Here is a 17,951-nt window from a genome sequence, read left to right as displayed (position 1 = left end):
CAACCAGAGAAAGCCTGTGCGCAGCGACGGAGACCCAACACAGCCAAAACTAAAAATAAATAAAATAAATTTATTTTTTAAAAAAAGACAAAGCAGGATTTTGCTTTAAGATGGGAAGGAAATGCCTTGATGCCTCCAGGTGCCTGGGTCAACAGGTCATCTCGAGAGAACTGGTAATCCTGGAACAAGACCCCTTTGGGGGTGTCTGCCTAGCTTCTAACCTCTTCTCTGAGAACTCCCCTTTCCACCCCAAGAAGGAAAGCTTTTATCATGAAGGGATGTTGGATTTTGTCAAGTGCTTTTTTCTGCATCTCTTGAGATGACCATGTGGGTTTTTTTTACTTTTATTAATCCAAGTGTGTTGCACTGATTGATTTTAGGGTGTTGAACCAACCTTGCGTTCCTAGGAGAGAGCCCACTTGGTCATGATGTGTAATCCTTTTTATATATTTCTGGATTCAGTCTGCTGCTATTTTGTTGAGGACTTCTGCAAATGCAAACACCTGTGGGGCCAGGCAGTAAAGAAATCAGTGAGTTAACTTAGATACAAGAGAGACCCGGAGGGCGTGGCCCTGCTAAAGGGACTCAGCTGTGGCTCGTTGTTGTCTTGCAAGAATACGAGCCCCATATTGCCTTATTTTCGTTTTTGAAGAGAAGCTGGAAATCCAGTTCTTAATGTGAACTGCCCTGATTGTTAATTGCTGGCAACTGATTTTGATTGAAGTTTTTGAATAGGGAAACACCAAAATATCAAAAGTTTAAAATAAAATGGAAAGTCCACTTCTCACCCACAGTAGATATTCACCATTCTCAAATATTTGTTTATCCTCCCAGAGAATTTGAATGCTTTTCTTTCTCACACAGATGGTAGCATATCAGGTACCTTTTCCTCCACTTTGGCTTTTGTGATATCTCCATACCAAGTCACAAAGAACTCCCAATCCATTTTTACATCTTCATAGGATTCCACCCATTCATGCATGTGTGGAGGTACTGTAACTGAACCAATCCCTAACTGATGGATACTTAGGTTCTTTCCAATCTTTTGCTATTTCAATGAGCAGTGAATAAACTTTTGCATTTATTGTTTCTCTTGTGTGTGTATATATATTGGGAGGCTAGATCCCTAGGGGCGGAATTGGGCCCTAGGGGTCTAAGGGTATATACATTTCTAATTTTGATAGGTACTGCCCATGGACCTCCATGAGAATCATGTCCCACCACCAACGTATGAGAATGCACATTTCTTCAAAATTTCACCAACAGTGTCATCAAAAACGTTTTATTTTTGCCTGCATAAGTGAAAACTAGTTTCAATATTCTTTATACTTACAGATTGAGGTTGAGTATCTTTTCATATCTTTAAAATGACTTTTGCATTTTCTTTTCTGTGAAATACCTATTCATAACCTTTGCCATTTTTCTGGGGGTTTTCCTCTTATTTATTTGTAAGAGATGTTTATATATTAGGGAGATTATCCCTTTGTAATACAAGCTGCAAATATATTTTCCCAGGTTGTCCTTTGTCTTTTTGGTCATTTGTCTTTTGAATTTGCTTAGGATTTTGTCGTTCTGTTTTAAGATTTTTTTTTTTTTGGTTGAATTTTCTGTTTGTTTTTGCCATGCAGAGGATTTTAAATTTTTTAATATAATCCAATTCTTCATCTTTTATGGCTTCTGGATTTTTTTTTTTATGACTCTCCAATGTTTCTGCCTCCTTATTCTATAAATTCATTTTACACATTTAACTCCTCCTTAATCCATTTGGAATTTTGGAACCGTTCCTGGTGTACAGAATGAGGTATGGAACTCACTTTATTTTTTCCAGATGGTTACCCAGTTGTCTCAACATGAAAATAATTTTAAAACAGTTCAGGGCAAACCATACAGTTCTGCCAACCTGTGGGCCACCGTCTTGAAACCTCTTACTTTGAACAGACGTGAAGTTCACATCCACGGGGAAAGTGGGAATGATCGACCAAAGGGCCTTGCTCTTATGAAGACTTGCAATGGCCTATACCCTGGTGCCCCTGTCCAAAAACAGCCACCAATGAAAGAAAAAGAGAAAGAAAACGATCACCCTTTCGTAGGCTGCAAAGTGACCCTTGCCGTGGGCTTTGGGTTTGACCCTCTCAAGTCAGCGTCAAGGCTTTCGCTGATTTGCTAGGAGACACATCCGACACTTGCTCTAACGGGGGACGCCCATCAGGTCACCTGGCACCAGGACAGAGCACCAGCAGCTCAGAGGACTGAGGTCAGGAATTCCTGGCAGGCTCTGTGTCCTGGCTTTCCCTCCCATTAAGTGTCTCCAAGTGTCCCTGAAAGTTCATTGTTTGGCACTGCAACTCCAGGAAACTTGGAAAGGCCAATTCTAGCTCATTAGTCACCTTTTCCCCATAGATATTGTCATACAACCTTACCCCTCCTCGCTGCCTTGTGGGGGGGTATCCCCAAAAGAGTCCCAGGACAGCAAAACCAGAGGGTGCGAGTTGGACTCTGGCAGCTCTCACTCTCCCGTGACTCGTTCTTACTCTGAAATGTAAGGCAGTTCTGAAGCCACTCACTGCTGAGGCTCTTGGATGCCACGAGCCAACTGAGAAACGCAGGACAGTGGGCCTTTCCCCCACCCAGCCTGGTCACCATCACAGCCACCTGTTACCCAGTGCCCATCGCCGGGCCCTGACACAGGTCATCTCATTTCCTCCTCAATACACCCCAACAGCCAGGTGCCATTATTCTCTGTATCTTACTGTGGAAGACCTTACTGAGGCTAGTCTCAGAGAAGGTAAGCAACTAGCCCAGGGCCACACAGCTGAGATGTGCAGGAGATGATGGCGTTACCCAGGCAGGCTGACCTCACAGCCTGTAAGCTCTTAGTCATGGTCCTGTGGGTCTCTATTTTAGGACACCTCTGTTGCTGTGGCTTAATCCTGTGACATTCCCCTTCACCTCTCCCAGACCCTTGGTTCGCCCTCTGGAAGGAGAAAGAAGCCTGGCCATCTTCAGCAATCAACATATACCCGGTTTTCCAGAAACTGCTGTCCTCACCACTTGTCTGGAAAAGGAACTTTCCATTGAATCTCTGCTCTCCCTGAGCAGACCAGGGCACGGCGAAGATCTAAACTTCCTTCGTTAAAAACAGTCCCTATCAATACATCACGGCCACGACAATGAACGGTCAGCAGCCACTGGGATGCCGCCACAGGCTCAGTGTCCGCCGGGGGAGCCAGGGACAAAGCTGACACGCTGGGTATACACACGCCACTCCGCCTCCAGTTACAAGGTACAGAAGCCGGCGACACCAGCACCGTCTATGCTGTGAGATGTCAGGGTAGTGTTAGTTTGGATGGGGGTGGGGCACTGGCTGGAAGGGAGCACGAGGGGGCTTCTGGGTGCTGATCATGCTTGTGTGTTTCTAGATCAGGGTGAGGGTTAAGCAGATGTGTTCAGTGTGTGAAAATTCAGTGACCCATACACTTAGGTGCACCTTTCCGCCTGTAAACTTTACTTCAATAATTTAAAATAACGTCTTGACATTTTTAAATAAAGAATTATGTTTACTTTACAACAATTATCTCCACAAAACGCTGGCTGTACTTGAAACAAGGGGTTCACTTATATCTTTTAGTTCAAAAAATTGTCCTAAGGAACTGCCCTGGTGGCGCAGTGGTTAAGAATCCGCCCGCCAATGCAGGAGACACGGGTTCGAGCCCTGGTCTGGGAAGATCCCACATGCTGCGGAGCAACTAAGCCCGTGCGCCACAGCTACTGAGCCTGTGCTCTAGAGCCCGCGAGCCACAACTACTGAGCCTGTGTGCCATGGCTACTGAAGCCCACACGGCTAGAGCCCATGCTCTGCAACGAGAAGCCACCACAATGAGAAACCTGTGCACCGCAATGAAGAGTAGCCCCTGCTCGCCGCATCCAGAGAAAAGCCCACGTTCAGCAACGAAGACACAACACAGCCAAAAATAAAATAAATAAAAAAAAAAAAAAAAAGAAAAGCCAAGTGATTTGCTTATATAAAAAAAAAAAGAACCCGCCTGCTAATGCAGGGGACATGGGTTCGAGCCCTGGTCCGGGAAGATCCCACATGCCGTGGAGCAACTAAGCCCGTGCGCCACAACTACTGAGCCTGCGCTCTAGAGCCCACGAGCCACAACTACTGAGCCCGTGTGCCACAACTACTGAGGCCCGCACGCCTAGAGGCCGTGCTCTGCAACAAGAGAAGCCACCGCAATGAGAAGCCCCTGCACCGCAACGAAGAGTAGCCCCCGCTCACCACAACTAGAGAAAGCCCGCGTGCAGCAGCGAAGACCCAAAGCAGCCAAAAATAAATAAAAATTTAAAGAATTGTTCTAAAATTGGCAAGACTCAACTCTTTTTTGCTTTGCTACCACTATCTCACTAGATTCATGGTGTCAGATTTCCTTGAAATTCAAATGCTGGTCTGCAATACAGGGGTGTGTGTGTGTGTGTGTGCAATACGGGTGTGTGTGTGTGTGTGTGTGTGTGTGTGTGTGTGTGTGTGTTCTTGGCTCTGGGAGGGATTCCAGAAACTAGAAATATCCATCACCAAAGTGAGGAATCCAACATTTCAGAACAATAGCAGGAAACTCATCTACATGAGAAGAAATTAAAGCAAACACACCTTGGAAGACTCCAGAGAATCTGAATGATCTCTGCATTCTGCTGGGAATCTGAAGGCCAGCTGCACCCTCCCCTCAGGCGAGGGGCTTCATAATAAGCAGATTCTGAGGATCAGGCTTGAGCCAGCTGCAGGAGCACCCATCAAGGAAACATTTACACCCAGGCGACCTGGACACGTTTATTGAGACGGTTCACAGGGCCAGTGGGCACTGGGGTTCACACAAACCGGCCAACACGCATGGACCTGGAGCCACGCACCCTGGGGGCACCGCGCAAGCCCCTCACAATGTCTGTGCAAAGCCCTTCCAAGGCAAAGGGAAATCCAAGGCCCCACAGCCCATCCCCCTGGGTGACCACCTTGTCCAGAACACCAGGCAGGACAAACGCCGGTGGAGAAGGCCTTCTCCAGCTCATCTCTGAGGCACTGCCCACCTGTGGGTTCTAAATGCTTCTCCAAACCCTGTGGGCCCATGTGAAGCAAGGGGGAAAATTCAGAAAACGCATCCACAACAATAAAACAAAACAAAACAAAATGAACAATCTGTGCGGCACACAGATTTCACTTCCCGACGTCCCTGACGGCAGGACTGCAGGGCTCACAGACGCCTTTGGCAGCTGGGGGCTCGGCGCGTTGCCTCCCCGGCGTCCACAGGAAAATAGTCCTCGGTTCTGTACAACGCGGGCAGCTCGAAGGTCGGGGCCGCCGGCGTCCACAGCTTCTGGAATGACAGAAAACCAGGTGCCCCATCAGCCTCGTGAAGCCACTTGTTCTGAGACCCAAGAACTCCACTTGCAGGAGTTCATCCTGCAGGGAGAATAGCCCAGTTGACCAAAGACTCCACGATACTTTGGTGACACTGCCTGTGACAGCCAAAGCCGGCCCATTTGAAACGTGGTGGGGAGCTAGGTTGGCAGGGCTGGTCCGTGTCCACGGAGCCCTCTGCAGCATTAGAGAGAGCCGGGCTCTGAGGAGGGATGACTGAGAAAGCCAGGTGTACCTCGTGCCACCGCGTGCCAGGAAGGGCCTCGAGCCGAGACAGCGCCGTGGGCCGGGCCCTGGGAAAGCTGGGGTCGGGCCGATGCTTCTTTGAATGTGCACCCATCTATGCTGCCTGAAGGCTGGGCCATATGCATGTGTTACTTTTTTTTTTTAATTGAACCATTTTAAGAAGTGCTTACTTATTTCTGGTGTGGATTTTTGTTGCAGGGAGGTTAGGGAGGGGAGATTTTGCATCAAGCAACCCTCCTCAAGCTCTAGTAACCCTGCGGGTTACCCAGGGATCTCAAGGTCAAACCGGTTTTACAGAGGACGGCCTCAAACAGTGCTTCTCAAATGTGACTGCACAGGGAACCTCCTGGGAGACTAATGGAATGCTTATGCCCAGGCTCCGCCCCCAGAGTCTGATGTCGTTGGTCTGGGGTGTGGCCTGGGCATCAGGGTATTTCAAAGCTCTCAGGTGATTCTCACGTAGAGCCAGGGCCGATCCCAATAACTGTGACCTGCTCAGAGGAGGGAGGGTCTACTAGGCTCCGGGGCAGAACAGCAGGGAGATGGGCAGGAGTGTGGGGCTCCAGGGGTGCAGAGGGAGGAGGGCTCTGCACGTCTCCACCTGGGGTCCCTCTCACCACCCTTCTGCCCTTCCCCCGCAGCTCCGTCTACTGTTTGATCTCCAGGCCACCTCTGCCCGCTCAGCCCAGAGCAAGCTATGCCCCAGCCTTCAGCTGCAGTCACAGGTGCCAGCGCACAGGTGTGCGGCTCCAGCCCGTAGTTAATAACAGCTCCCCAAAGCCCAGCCCGTCCACGAGCTCTGCGCTGCACTGGATGTGTACTTACCCACCCCCATGCTTCCTCCCCACGGTGACACCGTGACCATCCCCCCTTTCGTGGGTGGTTGGGGGAGCCTACGCTCCGGGAGGTGCCTTACCCACCTCCCACCTGTCCGAGTATCTGTCCACTCAACCACTACCTCATTGAATGCCCAGGGCCGGCCGAGGGCACAGCTGTGAAGTAGACGCATCCCCAGCCATCATGGGCCTCCCTCTCTATCTGGAGACAAAGGAACCAATAGGAAAACACCACCAACGTGCGATGAAGCACCAAGGCCCCTGGAACCCAGAAGAGGCGCATCTCATCCTGGAGGGATCAGGAGGTATTCAGAGGCTGAGCACCTAGGACCCCAACCCCCCGGCCGGAGGGGCTGCATGGAGGGGTAGCCGGAGGTGCAGTGGTCCAGGCTGTGGACACCCTGTGCACAGTGCTGAGTGGTGTGGTGGGCCGCGGGCACTGAAGCAGCTCAGTCTGGAGTCAGGCCGGGTCAGAGTGTAGACAGGGATGATGCTGCAAAGCAGGGCCAGATGATGTGGGCTCCTGGAGGCTGAGCTAAGAACTTTATCCTAAGAGACCAGGGACGGGGAGAGAGGGAGAGAGGGAGAGAGGGAGAGAGGGAGAGAGGGAGAGAGGGAGAGAGGGAGAGAGGGAGAGAGGGAGAGAGGGAGGGAGGGAGGGAGGGAGGGAGGGAGGGAGAGAGAGAGGGAGAGAGAGAGAGAGAGAGAGAGAGTGTGTGTGTGTGTGTGTGTGTGTGTGATAAGTGTTTTAGAAAGAGCAGAGACTAGACTGTAGGGGAAACGGGACCAGAGTCGAAGCTGTTGCAGGTAGGCATCCCTTAAAGGTGAGAGTGGCTGGATTTGGGGTGAGAGTTAACAGATTCTAATGTCTGAGCCCCGAAGCCCTGAACTACCGCACCCCCCAGCCCTCTCTCTGCTGCAGAAGGAAACCACAAAAGGGCTTCAGATAAGGTGGACCGCACTCGGGTGTCTGGGGACCGCTTACCTCCCTGAGTCTCCACGCACATCTGGAAAGCCAGGACGAACAATTCACCTTGGCCAAGGGTCTGCCTCCCAAAAGGGCACAGGGAACATTGAACCAGTCAGCCCCGGGTCAGCCACTCGGCTCAGCCCGCTTGGGGGATACTTGGGACACGTTTGTCCCCCCTTCTCCCAGCACCTTCCCGGGGCTGCCACCCACCCCTGTGGGCTGGACTTGAGTCCTCTGACAGCGCTGTGACCAAAACACAACGGGGAAACGAGCCCCAAGATGCATCTCACAGCCTGAGGGATGCAGTCTGTGGATAAGCCATCGTTTTAGAATATCCTCACCCAGTTCCTCCTGAGAACTGGCCGTTGTAATATCTAGAAAATGCAAGATTCAAGTAATGACAGTTCAAAGACCAGCTCCCTTGTCCTGACACAAGGCTTGGGGGCCAAAGCACACTTGGTGATCCTGAAAAGACAGGTTCCTTTCTCTCCTGATCTCAGGACCCAGGCAAGGCCTCACGGGCCCCAAGCGTGAGTGGCCAGGCCGGGCCAGAGCCGGTGTCCCTCTCCTGGAGATCCTGGGCCTCTGGACTCCCTGTTCTTTGTCAAATGGTTCTTCCAACAGGGATGGGGCTTCTGCCTCCTCCCTGAAGGAGACAGGCTTCCGAAAAAGGAGAAAATCATATAATTATGAAGGAACCAAGGAGAAGTAATCCTAAGAGACTCCTTAGCAGCTTTAGATATAATCGTATCTTGAGTTCCAGCGAGATCTAATGCAAGCAGTGGTGGCATCTTTGCTGGTGATGGAGTGGAAACGTCCTTCCTGCACTCAGAAAGCAAGGAGAAGGGGGACGCAGGGAGAGGTGAGCCTCGTGCCAGCGCCCAGCCAGGCGGCACTGTGGATTATTAGACAGCAGCTACGCGTGCTCACCAGGACCCCACAGGGGCCCAGGAGAATGAGCCATTCCAAACAAGCTTGCTTCCCTCTTCAAAGGGGCCCCCAGCCGGGAAGGTGGCGAGGAAGGCCACAGAGGCTGGTGCAGCTCTATGCTGGCCCTGGACCGAGCCCCTGCCAACATCTTGGGGCACGTGGAAAATCTGTGGGAAAGTAACTCACAGCTCATTGGAGATCTGGGCCTGCAGTCATCCAGGAAGGGGGGCCCTGAGCTGAGCCAGGGGGCTCCAAATGTGGCCACTTCAGCCCCAAATACTGCTCTTGGAGAGCGGGTGGGCATGGGAAGGGCGTGGGATGTTATCTCGGCCTGTGCAGCCTCCACGTCCCATTCTGGTATCAGCATCTTGGCCGTCTTGTGGAATCACTGCTGCCAGCTCCCCAGCGGAGCTGCTCTGCCCACCTCCACAGCTGAAGGATGAGTGAGTGGAGGCCTGACCCACCTGGGCCATGATTGGTCCAGCAGTGAGCAGGTGACCCCAGCTCACCCGATGAGAAGCAGCCTTGGGACTCTGGCTCTTGGGACAGGGCTGCTTCCTGCCCCCGTCCCCCCTTCCCAGGTCCCAGTGAGGACGCGCCCGTGAGCCTGGCAGTCACTTCTGACACACTGAGGGGCCTGCCTGTGAAGCCAACACAAGGAAGCCGAGTTGGGAGGGGAAGCAACAGAGTCCTGACAGTATCATTTGAGCACCTGAATCAAATTTTGCCTGAGGTTAGTGTCACCTTGGGACCTTTCCTGTTCTTGAGACCACGGGATTCTCTTCTTTGCTTAAGCCAAGGTGACCTGGGCTGTTGTCACTTGCAACCAAGCCTCCTGCCTAAAGCAAAGAATAAATCCACAGTAGTGCGGACAAGCGCTTGGAAACCAGTGGCAGAATCGGCAGATGAGGGCCGGCGTGTGAGGCTAAAAGCAGCCCGAGGCCCCAGATGTTGTCAGGGTAAAGCAGGACCACACACCGGAGGCCAGGCCCCAGTCGCAGGCACCCCGGATGCCAAGGAAACCCAGCCCTCTCACACCCAGGATGACCTGCAACAGGAGGAGTTGTCCCCATCTCAGAGGTCACAGGGGCCAGGGAACCACAGAGCCGGGGTCCACTCAGGCCTCTCCGGCTCCAGGTCCAGCCCCCGCCCATCGCCCTACTGGGCTCTTGCCTCGAACCCAAATCCTGGAGAATCTCAGAAGGGACTTCAGAGAGCTCCCCCTTTCCCCCCTCACCTGCAGCTGGTACTGAGGTTCTTCTCCAGGGGCGGCCAGGTAAGCCAGGAGGACTGTCCAACTCCCTGGCGCTTGCTCCAGGCTCCCACCCTCGCCTGCAGGCGGGAAGGTTCCACCAGCGGGACAGGATGGGAGGCACAGAAACCTGACACCACAGGTCCAGGGCTCCGCCGCCCTCCCTCCCAGTCCCCCAGGCCCCCATCAGCCCCGAGCTCCCAGCTGGAGGAGGGTCTCTGGAGCTGGGGCGCTGGGCCTGGCATGCTCTCCTGGGTCTACACAGCCTCCCACATCTTCCTCACTTCCACCCCGGACCCCCGAGTTCCCAAACCTGCAGCCCACACACCAGATGCATGTGTGTGCTTGGTCGGCTGCATGATTTTTAAAAACTGGAATTAACTGCAAACATGTAAAAAGTCAGCAGATTTCTCAGGAAAACCAGACTGCCAGCTAGCTACTCTTGGAAAATCAGATGATCTGGAAGCTCCCGGCGGCTGGGCAGAGGAGCTACGGGTGCTCCCCTGTGGGCCCCAGGGCCCACGGGGCCACGTCGCCTTTCTGGAACCTGCCGCTGCCGGTGGTGGGTGCCTTGGGGTTCGCCCTCTGGGCTGTCTGCACCACCAAGCAGCTCCTTTCCTGACAAAGCCCCCAGATGGCTGTTGAAGCGCGTGGCAAGGGGGAGCCTCAGGCCAGCCTGGCTTCAGGGTCTCTCCTCTGAAGCCCCCCAGTCGGATCACTGTCTGCCCACCCACCTCAGGGCCTGTGCCATCTGCCCACTCCTGCCCCCAGAAATCCCGCACAGCTCCTCGTGAGTCCTAGCCCGCCTCGTATCTCCCTCTTGGAAGCCCCAGCTGCATATTCCCGATCCTGGGCTGCTTTCTCTTTTTTTTTTTTTAATTTTACTTATTTATTTTTATACAGCAGGATCTTATTAGTTATCTATTTTATACATATTAGTGTATATATGTCAATCCGAATCTCCCTGGACTGCTTTCTGTTCAGGCCAGGGTGAGCACACTTGTTCTGCAAAGGGCCAGATGGTCAATATTTGCAAGCCCCATAGTCTCTGTCACAGCTACTCAGCTCTGCCCTCCCAGCACCAAAGCAGCCACAGGCAACGTGTAAAGTAATGGCATGGCTGCGTGCCAGTAAAACTTTATTTACAAAGATGGGGGCAGGCCAGACTTGTTTTTTTCAGTTTGCCCCAGAATTAAATCTATCTTCCTAAATAGAACAGGAATGACAAACCCATCTCTGTATCTCCCATGCAAGTGGGCACTAAGTGATAGGTCACCAGACATAGGATGCAGGATTTAGGCCCAGGCCCACCTTGCTGACCGTCCCCAGGCCGGAGTATTATTTGGTTGGCTGCACTTGGGTCATCACTGCAACTCCAGCCTGTCGTGGCTAAGCATCCTCCACCTCAAAAGAAAGGCCACACCGCTGACCCACGTGTGGGCCAGGTTCTGAGGTTCCAAAGTGTGGGTCATCCTCTGGGAGGCTGAGGCCTCAGGCTGACCATGGGTGGAAGCTCGGGTAGCCAGAGACTCACCCTCATCCCCCAGGTTACCAGGCACCTCCAGCCCCAAGGGACTTGGGAGAGGCCCATCCTACTGGGAAAACAACAACTACACTTCCTGTGGCCCAAGTTGCACACATTATCTCTAACCCTCCAGCACTGCTTCGAGGCAGAGGTTTCTCTTCCTCTTGAGCCTCACTTTCCTCTCTGTAAAGTGAGGATAATACCGTCGACTTCTTGGAGTCCTGCCTGGAGCACAGCAGTGATGCTGGAGGTGCTGTACCCACCTTGGGACCATGAGGACAAAAGCCACTGGCTAAGGATGGTAGGGCAGTAGCCAGGAGAATCAACTGGCCACTCAGGACTTCTTGTCACATGAAGGAAAAACACAAAGCCTATTTGGTTAAACCACTTCAGTCAGGTTTCTGTTATGCCGCCAAACACAGCCTGATGGACACGTGCTATTACTCTCACCATCACTCCAGTTAATAGCAAGTTGCCCAAGGTGGCACAGGTAGTAAATGGGTGGAGCCAGGACTCAGCCCAGGTTGTTTGTATGATGAAATGGAATGATCACCAAAAAAGTGAAAACTTGTAGATCTCACAATAGTTCCAAAAGGTAAAATGGAATTCCAAATAACTGACGTATGCATTGCCCCCTCCAGGAGCTCCACTCCCCTTGAGTGGGCGCTGCACGCGGTGACTTGCTTCCACAAAGTAGAGTAGGGAGGAGGGGGTGGAGGCGGGAGTAACAGCCTGGTGGAGACACCTGGCAAACACTGCCTCGGCCAGAGGGTCATCGTTAACATCATCAGTGCTACGTCACGTTGACAGCATGTCCCCTGGATCTGATGTGATGAGAAGGGCACTTCACCTCTGTGGTCTTCCTCCCCCAAACCCATAACCCCAGTCTAACCACGAGAAAAACATCAGATCAGCTCTAATTGAGGGACAGTGTACAAAATACCTAACCAATAATCCTCAGAACTGTCAAGGTCATCAAAAACAAGGAGAGTCTGAGAAGCCGTCATAAACCAGAGGTGGCTAAGGAGACGTGACGACTAAATATAATAGGGAACAGAAAAGGACATTAGGGAAAAACTAGTGCAATCTGAATAAACCGTGGAGGTTAGTTAATAGCCGTGTATCGAGGTGGGTCCTTTAGCTGTGACAACGTACCACGGTAAAACAAGATGTTCACAATACAGAAAACTGCGTGAGGGGTATATGGGAACTCTCTGTATTATCATAGCAACTTGTCTCTAATTCTAAAATAAAAAATTCTACTGGGTGGGAGCGGGGTGGAGGGAAGCAGACAGAGAAGAAACATCTCCGTCCATCAGCACTGACCAAGCCCCCGGCCTCTCTCGCTTCAACCAGTGACCGAGTAGTGAGCACTTCTTGAGTGCCCAGCCCGTTGGTGGGCCCTGCAGGCTCCCGGCCCATTCGTGCCCACAGCCGCTGAGAGAGGCAGGTGTCCCTACTCCCATTTTCCAGAAGGGGAAACTGAGGCTCAGAGAGACACTTGCCCAAGATCACCCAACTGGGAACTGGCAGAGCTGAATTCAAACCCAGGCCCGCCCTGCCCCAGCACTGAGCCAGGACACAGGTGGCCCTGGGGCTGAGTGGGGTTGGGGGCTGAGCTCTCGCCCAGGACCTGGGATGTCCCTCCAGCGTCTGCTTGCCAACCTTGGGACCCTCGGGAGCGCCCCCTTTAGCCTATTCAGAGATCACAAACGGGCGGCCTTTGGGTAGCGTCTGGCCCGCAGGCATGACTGAATGGGCTTATGCAAATTTAAAAATGAGTCACCTGAGTCCTCGCGGAGAGTCGCCACGGTTTCCTGCTTCAAAAGCGCTTGGACGGAACCTGGCGCTCGTCCCCCGCTCCGGCCGGCCGCTCAGAGCCAGCCCTCGCCACCAACCTCACAGCGCCCTCCGAGAGCCCCAAGGTCTCCGCCACCGCTTCACCTCAGCCGCCCGCCACGACGACCGCGTCCCCCTCGCAGGTGCGCCGGAACTACCACCAGGGCTCGGAGGCCGCCATCAGCCGCCAGATCGACCTGGAGCTCTACGCCTCCTACGTCTACCTGTCCGTGTCGTACTATTTTCACCGCGATGATGTGGCTTTGAAGAACTTGGCCAAATACTTTCTTCACCAATCTTGTGAGGAGAGGGAACATGCTGAGAATCTGATGAAGCTGCAGAACCAACGGGGTGGCCGAATCTTCCTTCAGGATATCAGGAAACCAGACCGTGATGACTGGGAGAATGGGCTGAATGCAATGGAATGCGCACTACACTTGGACAAAAGTGTGACTCAGTCACTACTGGAACTGCACCAACTGGCCACGGAGAAAAATGACCCCCATTGGTGTGACTTCATTGAGACTCATTATCTGAATGAGCAGGTGAAATCCATTAAAGAATTGGGTGACCAGGTAACCAACTTGCGCACGATGGGGGCCCCCGAATCTGGCATGGTACAGTATCTCTTTGACAAGCACACCCTGGGAAATAGTGATAATGAGAGCTAAGCCTTAGGCTGGCTTCCCGTAGCCACAGGGGTGACCTCCCTGGTCACCAAGCCAGTGCATGCATGTCTGGGTTACCTTTTCCTTTTCTGTAAGTTGTACCAAAACATCTACAAGTCCTTTCATTAGTACCATTCCTTCAAATAAAGTAATTTGGTACCCAGGAAAAAAAAAAAAAAAAAAGAGTTGCCTGCCAACATGGAAGAACCAGGATGGTTCAAATAAACATCAAGGGCTTCCCTGGTGGCGCAGTGGTTGAGAGTCCACCTGCCGATACAGGGGACACGGGTTCGTGCCCTGGTCCGGGAAGACCCCACATGCCGCGGAGCGGCTGGGCCCGTGAGCCATGGCCGCTGAGCCTGCGCGTCCAGAGCCTGTGCTCCGCAACGGGAGAGGCCACAGCATTGAGAGGCCCGCGTACCGCAAAAAAAAAAAAAAAAAATAATAAAAAAAAACCCATCAAGTTCCTGTTTCTCTTGAACAATGTAGCTACCTGGCCGCACTGGGCCCATATTCCTGCGGGGTGCGTCCAGCTGGCCCCTCTCCACTGGGCATGTGCTGTCAGGCTTGCCACTGTCCCCGCCAGGCCTGACTCACTTGTCCGCAGCACCTGCCGAGCCCCGCGGGCATCTGAGCTGGCAGCGGCTCCAGGCTCACATCACCGTGGGGCTGTCGAGGAGCTGGACGCTTCCCATCCGTGGCCCAGGCCCCCTGGGGTGGGGACGGCCCGCCTGGGCCACTGCCGAGACCAGCGGCTGCTGCCCTATACCCGAGGTCCCCTCCAGTGCACTCCAGGGCCCGGGAGGCAAGTACGGCAATGGGGCCGTTTTGTGGAGGGGAAAGCTGGCTCGGAGGGGACAGCGTAGGCCGCGTGCCCAGGGTCACACAGAGTCAAGCGGGCTCCTCTGAGCTCCTGGTACCGGCCCCCACCTCAGCCATCCCGCACGGCCCTCACCGCGGGTCCTGGCCTCCCTCCTCGGCCCCCCTCACAGCCTCTCTGCGCCTCAGACCACGCCTGCCCGTCCTGCCTGCAACGTCTGTGTCTGCTCCAGGGCCCCCAGGCTTCCACCCTGACAGCTGGGAGCACAGCCCCTCCCATTTCTCTTAAGCAGCCCTGCGTGTCCGCTCCTGCCGGGAGGGCTGGGCTGGCCGGCCTCACGGTGGCTGCACAGGAGCTGCCCTCCTGCCGTCCCGGTCACCTCGGCTGCTGGTGGCAGCGGGAGGCTGCTGCAGCCCTGGCAACAGAAACAGGGCTGGGGGCTCCCAGATGGGGCAGCCCCTACCCAGGGGGACCCCAGCAGCAGGGACAAGCTAGTGTAATCTTGTTAGAGGTGGTGCTGACCCCGGCAGCAGCCCTAGACGGCTTCCAGGTCCCCGTGGATTCAGCTTTTAGCTGGACGAAAAGCTTTAACACGGAAACCAGCAGAGAAGGAGCCCCAGAAGTTCTGCCAAGATACTGGCTACTAAATTCAAACTCATATGGGGTCTAGGAGGAAAGACAGGACACCAGGTAGGCAGAGTCATGGCACAGCCCCCTCCAGAACTAGGTCTCTGACCTGGAGTCTGATCTCTCCAACCTTGGCCCCTCTGCCCACTGCCCCGGGCCCTCTGCCCTCCCAGCACCATCTCCTGGAGGAGGGAGGTGTCTGACCTGGGCTTTGCTTCTCATCACCTGGCCACTGAGTGTAACTGTCTAATTACCATGGCCTTATATGTATATTGGGCACCTGCTACATTCCAGAGACTCAAATCTGAAGATCACAAAGGCTCTTTGCAGACGAGCAGACTGAACTGAGGCTTTCAGGGGTCAGTTGACTCACTGTGGATCCACCCACTAACCGGAACCTCAGTCAACCCAGGTTGCCCAAACCGGCAAGCTGGGGGCCACCCAACTTCCCACGACACATCCAGCCCATCCTCAACCCCCTCTGCTAATTCTTCCCTAATCCCTCTCCCCCTCACCACTGCCACCCCGTCTCCCAGCCTCTGCTCTTGCCCTCAACTCATTCTCCACGTGGCAGCCTGAGGGGCCGTTGTAAAAAACAAGTCTGATCCTCCAGTAAGTCCCGCACTGTAGTTAGAATAAAATCCAGCTCCTCCACGAGGCCTTCAGGCCCTGCCACCGTGGTCCCCGACGCGTGAGCAGTCCTCAGGCGTGTCCTGCTTGGCTTCCACTGGGCTAAGTTTACTAGCACTGTTGTCTGTTTGGTTGTTGGTGCTCTCATACTTTTGAATGAAATGCCATTTCTCTTTAAAAAAAGGATTTCAAGCTTCCCTTTAAAAAAATCTCAAGCTCTGGGCCACTGGAGAGTGATGGGCAACCGGCACTGAGCAGCGGCCCCTCCTTCCAGGAGCTGCGTGCTCTCGCCTGTGCGGTCCGCCGGCCACATCGCTGTGGCCACCTGTCTGCCAGCTGTCTGCCACCTTGGAGCTGGGGGGATTTGACCCCAGATCCACATGATCCAGCCTGATTCTCTAAACTCCGTCTGTCACCTCCCATCACTCACAACCCTCCAGTCTGGGGCCTTCTTTCTGCTCCTGGATCTCACCAGGGTCTGCTTGACGGGAGACCTTGGCACCTGCTGTCCCCTCAAGGCCTTTCCACAAGGTCTTCCTCTGCTGGTTCCTTCCTTCCTTCAGACTCTCCTAAGGGAGGCCCAGTTTCATCTGTGTCACCTTCCCTCCTTCACGGCAGCACTGTGGAGCCTAGCCTGTTTACCTCTCTCCTCGGTTACCACCCGGCTCCCCACCAGGCCGAGCTCCATCGGGACGGGCACCAAGCCAGTCGTTAGGGCCAGGGCCCCAGCAGCAGCTGGAGCCTGGTGCACAGGAGACGCTCAGGCAACGGGAAACGGATGAATCTTCTCACCACCCCAGGCAGAGCAGGAAGGGCCTGGGGATTGGCCTTTCGCCAAGTCAGGGCCCCGGAGCCTGAGACCAACGATGACAATCACGTCTCCGGCTGAGGACGCCTGGTCGGACCCATTCTGGAGTCTCGGGGTGGCTCAAGGCTGGTGACCCCACCCCGGCCAGGTCTGTGACCCACATTAAAAATAGAGCACACGTAGGGGCTTCCCTGGTGGTCCAGTGGGTGAGACTCTGCGCCCCCAATGCAGGGGGCCCGGGTTCGATCCCTGGTCGGGGAACTGGATCCCGCATGCACGCCGCAACGAAGATCCCGTGTGCCGCGACAGAGACCCGATGCAGCCTAAATAAATAATCATTAAAAATAGATAAATAAATAAAAAGCACACAGGGGACTTCCCTGGCGGTCCAGTGGTTAGAACTCTGCGCTTCCACTGCAGGGGCACAGGTTCGATCCCTGGTCAGGGAGCTAAGATCCCGCACACCGTGTGGCATGGCCTAAATAAATCAATAAAGCACACAGTAAAAGCGATGCACTGCCCTGGACGGGAGCCTGGAACAGACAACAGACGAGGAAGAAAAATCTGGTAACATCCAAAGACTGGTGTTCAGTGAACGGTACTGGACCAATGTGGGGTCTTGGTCTTGACAGCTCTCCAGGTGACGCGAGATGACAGGATATGGGAAACGGAGTAAGGGGGGCACGGAAGTCCTCAGTAGTACTGTCTTTACAAGTTTTCTGCAAATCTAAAATTATTCAAAATAAAAGGTCATTTAAAAATAAATAAATAGGGACTTCTCTGGCGGTGCAGTGGATAAGACTCCACGCTCCCAATGCAGGGGGCCCGGGTTGGATCCCTGGTCAGGGAACTAGATCCTGCATGCATTCCATGAGCCGCAACTAAGGAGCCCACGTGCCACAACGAAGGAGCCCCCGTGCTGCAACAAAGGAGCCCTGGAGCCACAACTAAGACCCCATGCAATGAAATAAATAAATAAATATTTTTAAAATAATAATAAATAAATAAATAAGAAAATAAAACTCATCCACGGCAGCATATGTGAAGCACTGAAGGGAACAACACAGATAATGAGCTATTAAATAATAATACTAATGTCACGATAATAATAATAATAATGATGGCAGCTAAACCTTACATTACCTCAGTCACTGTTCATGACAATCCTGGGCAGAGGATAGGACTGTAAATCCCATTTTACAGATGTGGAGACTAAGACGCAGCAAGCTTAAGATCCACTCGAAGCATGACGCTTGCAAGTGACGGGCAGGGCCGGCCTCATGGCTTGGTCTGATGCTCTGCTGTTACCGTCTTGAAATTCTTAGTAAGTTCTGACAAAGGGGCCCCAGATTTTCATTTTGCTCTGCACCCGCCAATTCTGTAGCAG

The 17,951-nt window shown here is 53.4% G+C and overlaps 2 protein-coding genes across 4 annotated transcripts in view; one reads left to right on the top strand and one right to left on the bottom strand.

Moving 5' to 3' along the window:
- Positions 1-4,815: 4,815 nt before the first annotated feature.
- BCAS4 (breast carcinoma amplified sequence 4) overlaps positions 4,816-17,951 on the bottom strand; it is a 60,625-nt gene continuing 47,489 nt past the window's right edge. For 2 of the 3 annotated variants that reach the window (XM_022597557.2, XM_022597559.3), the window contains one exon: positions 4,816-5,369. In XM_022597557.2, coding sequence (XP_022453265.1) covers positions 5,247-5,369 — 123 coding nt within the window. In that variant the 3' untranslated portion in view covers positions 4,816-5,246. The remainder of the gene's footprint in view (positions 5,370-17,951) is intronic. The other variant, XM_022597558.2, reaches the window with a different exon arrangement.
- On the top strand, positions 5,626-13,747 carry LOC115803377 (ferritin heavy chain-like). Its single transcript, XM_089895461.1, has 5 exons — positions 5,626-5,720; positions 6,301-6,398; positions 8,977-8,996; positions 9,639-9,671; positions 12,975-13,747. The coding sequence occupies exons 1-5, from the start codon at positions 5,626-5,628 to the stop codon at positions 13,680-13,682; spliced, it is 954 nt and encodes a 317-aa protein (XP_089751587.1). The 3' UTR covers positions 13,683-13,747.

This window comes from Delphinapterus leucas, chromosome 15, assembly GCF_059928025.1.
Source record: "Delphinapterus leucas isolate spDelLeu-1000000601 "Yukka" chromosome 15, BTC_Dleu_Yukka2, whole genome shotgun sequence".
Lineage (NCBI taxonomy): Eukaryota > Metazoa > Chordata > Mammalia > Artiodactyla > Monodontidae > Delphinapterus > Delphinapterus leucas.
The sequence above is the reverse complement of the archived record's forward strand: the minus strand, read 5'-3'. Positions and strand labels throughout refer to the sequence as shown.

Bases quoted from the DNA above. Each gene is read 5' to 3' on its own strand.
- LOC115803377 (XM_089895461.1), top strand. From the start codon at position 5,626: ATGACTGAGAAAGCCAGGTGTACCTCGTGCCACCGCGTGCCAGGAAGG. The intron at 5,721-6,300 runs GTCGGGCCGATG...CTTCCCCCGCAG, and splicing joins CGGGCCCTGGGAAAGCTGGG to CTCCGTCTACTGTTTGATCT. The intron at 9,672-12,974 runs GTAAGCCAGGAG...GTCCTCGCGGAG, and splicing joins TCTTCTCCAGGGGCGGCCAG to AGTCGCCACGGTTTCCTGCT.